Below are 6,095 nucleotides of genomic sequence, written 5' to 3'. Positions count from 1 at the left end.
TTTCACTCTTTTTAGTTTTGTTATGTTGCAGCCTGATACTAGTTGTTTAAATCCTTTTTTTTTTCTCATTAATCTACACTCAATACTCCATAATGAAAATGTGAAAACAGAATTTTAGAAATGTCTGTGAATTTATAAAAAAATACTGAACTATCACATGTACATAAGTATTCAGACCCTTTACTCAGTACTTTGTTAAAGCACATTTGGAATCAATTACAGCCTGAAGTCTTTTTGGGTATGACACGACAAGCTTTGCACACCTGGATTGGGGGATTTTCTGTCATTCTTCTTTGCAAATCCTCTCAAGCTCAGTCAGGTTGGATGGGGACTGCGGTGCACAGCCATTTTCAGGTCTCTCCAGAGATGTTTAGTAGGGTTCAAGTCAGGGCTCTGGCTGGGCCACTCTAGGACATTCACAGAGTTGTCCCTAAGCCACTACTGTGTTGTCTTGGCTGTGTGCTTAGGATCGTTGGCATGTTCAAAGGTGAACCTTCGGCCCAGTCTGAGGTCCTGAGTGCTGTGGAACAGTTTTCATTGAGGATAACTCTGTACTTTGCGCCATTCAGCTTTCCCTCAACTCTGACCAGTCTCCCAGTCCCTGCTGCTGAAATACACCCCCACAGCATGATGTTGCTACCACCATGCTTCACTGTTGGGATGGTATTGGGCAGGTGATGAGCGGTGCCTGGTTTCCTCCAGACATAACGTTTAGAATTGAGGCCAAACAGTTCGATCGTGGTTTCATCAGACCAGAAAATCTTGTTTGGCACAGTCTGAGAGTCCTTCAGGTGCTTTTTTGCAAACTCCAAGCGGGCTTTCATGTGTTTCTAGCCACTATGCCATAAAGGCCAGATCAGCGGAGGGCTACAGTGATGGTTGTCCTCCTGGAACTTTGTCCCATATCCACCTAGATTCTCTGGAGCTCAGTCAGAGAGACCATCGAGTTCTTTTTCACCTCTCTCTTACGAAGACAATTCTCCCCCGATTGCTCAGTTTGGCCGGGCGACCACCTCTTGAAAGAGTCCCGGTTGTGCCAAACTTCTTCCATTTGAGAATTATGGAGACCACTGTACTCTTGGGAACCTTCAGTGCAGCATAAGGTTTTTGTACCCTTCCCCAGATCTGTGCCTTGCAATAATTCTGTCTCTGAGCTCTGCAGGCAGTTCCTTTTTGACCTCATGGCTTTTGCTCCTATACAGTATGCATTGTCAGCTGTGAGGCCTTCTACAGAGAGGTGTGTGCCTTTCTAAAGGTGTCCATACACCTGCCGATTTATTGTACGATAATCGCGGGAAACCGCGTGAACATACGATAATCGGCAGGTGTATGGCGTGCAACCGTTTCTACTGTACGGTCGCACGTCTTTTGTCTTACGAGCATGTTTGAAAACCAACCGAAAATCGTAAGATTTTCCGAGGGTTTGTGGCCTGCTCGTAAGACAAATGCCGCACGTGCCGGTGTGTTCAAGCGCACATTGCCCGCTCAGCGTTGCAGTCATCGGAAGCCCTCCCCTCAGCGTGGCGGGATTGCGATGATGGCAAGTTCGATCTGCCTGTCCAAGATGGGCAGATCGTACGAGCTTTTAATTAGCTTACAACCATCGCAAGATGAAAGTATTGAGATGGTTGCAAAGTGTATGGCCAGCTTAAATCGTATACAATCAACTTTTATTTACGACAGGTGTAGAAACATCTCATCAACGATAAAGAGAAATGGGAGGTACCTGAGCTATATTTCAAGTGTTGTTGCAAAGGGTCTAAAGAAGTACATGTGATATTTCAGTTTTTTCTTTTTAATAAATTCACAGATGTTTCCAGAATTCTTTTTAAACGTTGTCGTTATGGGGTACTGAGTGTAGTTTAAAGAGAGAAAAAAAAAGAATTTAAACAACTGTACTATCAGGCTGCAACATAACATCATATTTGTAATTTGAGATCTACTTTTCAAATGACGAGCTACATTAGATCTACCAATGAAAAAAACCCCAAAAAACTGGGCTTCAACAGTTTTTACTACTTTTCCAATCCTGGCTCTCTCTCCTTGCCATCTCTCTTTTCTGTCTCTCCCCTGGCTGGCTCTCTCTCTCTTGGTGTTTTCTTCTCAATCTCTCTCCTGGCTGTCTAGCAGTTATGGGATTAGCCAGCTTGTTCAATAAACACACAAGGGCTGGTGACATGACACTTGCCAGAAAATCAGAATATTCTCAGGGCCCGTTCATACCACTTCCTACGCGTTCCAGCACTGTGAGCGGCTGGAATGCTCTGGAGTGCATATTGTAAGGCTCCCTGCGTTCTAGGGTGGGAGTGGCGGTGTGATTGACCACACCAGAATGCGTGGCACAACAATGCTGTGTTCTGGTCCGATGTGATCACGAGAAAAAAAAAAATAGTACAAGCACTACCACATCACAACGCCCCCTACTGGCCCAGAACGCAGGGAGCCTTACAGTATGCGATCCAGTGCGTTCCAGCAGTTCACCGGGCTGGAACGCACTCGTAGTGATGTGAACAAGCCCTCAGACTGGAAAGGATCCTGTGAAGTAAATGATAAGATGGAAAAGATGATATCATGATTGCTGATGGAGTGCTGTGTAATAATACAAGATACTGACAACCCGCAGTGTCCTTCTATAACACACAATAACTCCCTAGAAGTACCGTATTTTTCGCTCCATAAGACGCACTTTTTCCCCCCCAAAATGAGGGGGAAAATGTGCCTGCGTCTTATGGAGCGAATCCCGACACCCGAGACATGCAGTTTCGGGCGGCGGGCGAGTAGTAGGAGCCACTGCTCGTTTAATACGAGTGATCTAATGAGATCACTCGTATTAAAACCGAGCAGCGACGATCAAGATCACCATAGAGCAGACGAAGAACGGACTTTCTTCGTCTGCTCTGTGTGATCACTGAGACCGTGGTGCTGTAATCACAGCGCCACCTGTCACAGCGGTCACTAACTGCAGCTTCTGTCACAGAAGCTACGGTCTGTCGAGTGCTCCATAAGGCGCGCCAGACCTCCCTGCGTCCTATGGTCCGGTGCGTCTTATGGACCGCAAAATACGGTAACTATGGTAGTAATACACACTGATGGTTTTATCTGCTCTTTATAAACAGCCCACTGCCTCTGTTATGCGGGGGTGTATATAGCTGCATGGAGGCAGGGCTATGTGCAGATCACAGTACCTTGGTGGTCCCAATTTACTTCATGTATGCTGTGCTGGGTGAGGTGTACCATGGACCGAATGCAGCCTGCTCAGCTTCTCCTGCTTCCTGCTGCTGTATCTGGGAGACACTTCCTGGTTCTATCAGCCCCGAGGATTACAGCACTGTGCACGATCTCGTCGCCACCATGTGGTCATGTGGGGAAGTGCAGCATACATTCAGCTGCACTAGAACTGCTGGAGGGAGCTCAGAACATCGCGGTCTACCAGCGTTAGCTTTGCGATCGACTGGTAGATCGCGATCGACCTAGTGGGCACCCCTGTTATAGAGGTTTTACCCCACTAATGTATGCTTTTCTTTTACACTTGTTTATGGGCACACTGTAGTGGAATTTCAATTTCTCGTTGAAACTTCTTCACTCACACATTGCTAATGTCCACTGCAGCATAAACATTTTTAGCCAATTATAGATTTCCTTAGGTGCACAACCCTCTTTTTTTCCAGAAATTCTATTACAGCTCATTGTTTTAGCCATAGAAACATGGTTCTAATCATTCAGTGTAGAAAAGAAAAGCATACATTAGTGGGATCTCAAAAACAGGCATGGATGCATTACTTTTTGATTAACCATCATGTACATACATCGAGGGGGGGAAAAAAATAGAGTTCGATATATTTATCTTAGCTTGTTGTGAATAATCTAATTTTGTGTTTACTGCTTTAAAATATTCTTACTGTGTATATTTGATGGTAAGAATTAAAGTGTGAACGATATTTTACAGTAAATAAATGTGTTTACTCCTTTTAATTTGCAGGGTCAGGTCCTTGCCTAGTAGTGCTGCACACTGGTTTAGTCTTTATCTCCCCTCTCATAATGCAACATTACCATCCTGGGTCCTGGTTGGTAAAAAAAAAAAGGTGCTCTCTAGATCTACACTTCTAGCCACAAAAGAGAGGCTACACAAGGCATTTTCCAAAAAATCAACACTTGTTTTGCTATTGTCTCAAGGTTCGATTCCAGGATGCTCTGGATTTAGTGCGACCAAGAAAAGTGTTCCTCTCACAAGGATTTGCATATATTCCACAAAACGAAATTGTCACCCTCATCCTTAATGACTTCAGAACAGGATTATCTAAAGCTCTGGCTGTAAGTAAATTTATCTTTCTACTCCATTTTATTTTTTAAAAAACATTTTTAAGGTAACAGACAGTTTGTGTTAACATGTGATAGCTTAACAAATGAGGAAACAGCTGTTCCCGTATTAACACAATTGCAATAGACTAGCGATTTCAGGTTCCAATTCAGTTTCTGCATATGTAAACCTCATCACTATTTGTGAAGTGAATGTAATTATTATTGTTGTTGTTTTTAGAGGGAAGAGTAATTTTGCACCAGATGCAACCATCCTGTCTCTGGTAATGAAACATTGTTTGCGTTAGGAAAAAGAAGCTTCAAATCAATAAGAGCTCTAGTATTTTCTATTCAAATGCTTTTGTTAGAAAGTTAGTTTTTCAAATGTTGTACATTTTCGAATGGTTAATAAGGTCAGAGCGACTGTCAAAGGAGCAAGGTAGAAAATTGGTTGTGGTTTTCCATTGGGAATCTCATTAATTCATTCCAAAATTGAATGTTTAAATCGAACAAACTTTTGAACGGCAAGCTTCCAATGGCATTATCTAATGTTCTAATGAGATTTTTGCATATTATTATTATACAGGATTTATATAGCGCCAACAGTTTGCGCAGCGCTTTACAATATAAAGAAGTTATTACAATCGCAATAAAATACAAGAGAAGATGGTAAGGAGGGCCTACAATCTAAAAGGGAAGGGCAAGTGATCCATAAGGAGGTAGCTGTCTGGGGATGAATTGTTTTAGAACGTGATGGTTGAGTGGTTAGGTTGAGATGGGATAGGCTTCCCTGTAGAGATGAGTCTTAAGGGATCGCCTAAAGGCAGTCAGAGTGGGAGATAATCAGAAAGGTTGGGTTAAAGAGTTCCAGAGGATGGACGAGACTCTAGATAAGTCCTGGAGGTGCGCATGGGAGGAGTTAACGAGGGAGCTGGAAAGCAGGAGGGCATTGGAAGAGCGGAGGGGACGGTTAGGGTGATACTTTGAGACGAGGTTGGAGATATAGCAGAGTTGTGGATGGCTTTGTTAGTCGTTAATATTTCAAATTTTATCCTTTGGGCAATTGGAAGCCAGTGCAGGGATCGGCAGAGGGGGGTTGCAGACACAGAACGGTTGGTTAGGTGAATGAGTCTAGTAGTAGCAGCATTCATGATAGACTGAAGGGAGGATAGCCTGTGTAGAGAGAGGTAAGCCAATGAGGAGGGAGTTGCAATAGTCAAGACGAGAGATAACAAGATGCATATGAACATTTGTATGAAAATCTACAAGTGTATCTTCAGCTTTGGGGAAGGCTATGTATACATGATATTTGCTTTGCAGGCTTGATAAAGACTTCTTGTTCTGTGTTTCAAGTAAGCATTTCTCCTCACTGATCTTACAAAGAAAGCATTGTAGTCTAGTCTTGACTCTAAAAACTGATTTTCTTACAGGGAAAACATTGTGTAGTTTAGTCTTAATTACCACCATGATAGATGCTTTTATTAATGTGTATTGTTTAAAAGGCAAAAGCTTTTACGTAGGATACACAGTGGGGGGAATTTATCAGTTTGGTCGCACCATCAGCATCTTTTAAACTGTTGCATCCCTGATTTCTATTGTACATAGCGACAGATTTATTTTCCTAGTTTGTTGCATAAAATATTATGTTTCATAAAAATATATGCATAAACTGTAAAACTGTTGAAAGCTTGCAGGAAACCTCCTGGATGACAGCTGTATAGCCCTGAAGTGCTTAGCTGACTTGAGTGTATGAAGCAGAGTTATCTTTGAGATACTTTAAGAAATGCTCAGGAGAACTT

General features: G+C 42.8%; 1 protein-coding gene across 1 annotated transcript in view; it reads left to right on the top strand.

The window, feature by feature from the left end:
• Nucleotides 1-6,095, top strand: part of LOC108802097 (DNA primase large subunit-like) — a gene marked incomplete at its 3' end in the record, with an annotated part of 66,384 nt that overhangs the window by 27,050 nt on the left and 33,239 nt on the right. The window contains exon 6 of the mRNA XM_018573983.1: nt 4,174-4,311. Within this exon, the coding sequence (XP_018429485.1) occupies nt 4,174-4,311 (138 nt within the window). The remainder of the gene's footprint in view (nt 1-4,173; nt 4,312-6,095) is intronic.

The sequence above is a fragment of the Nanorana parkeri genome, unplaced genomic scaffold, assembly GCF_000935625.1.
Source record: "Nanorana parkeri isolate BGI_ZX_2015 unplaced genomic scaffold, ASM93562v1 scaffold2658, whole genome shotgun sequence".
Taxonomy (NCBI): domain Eukaryota; kingdom Metazoa; phylum Chordata; class Amphibia; order Anura; family Dicroglossidae; genus Nanorana; species Nanorana parkeri.
This window is presented reverse-complemented; position numbering and strand designations above follow the sequence as displayed.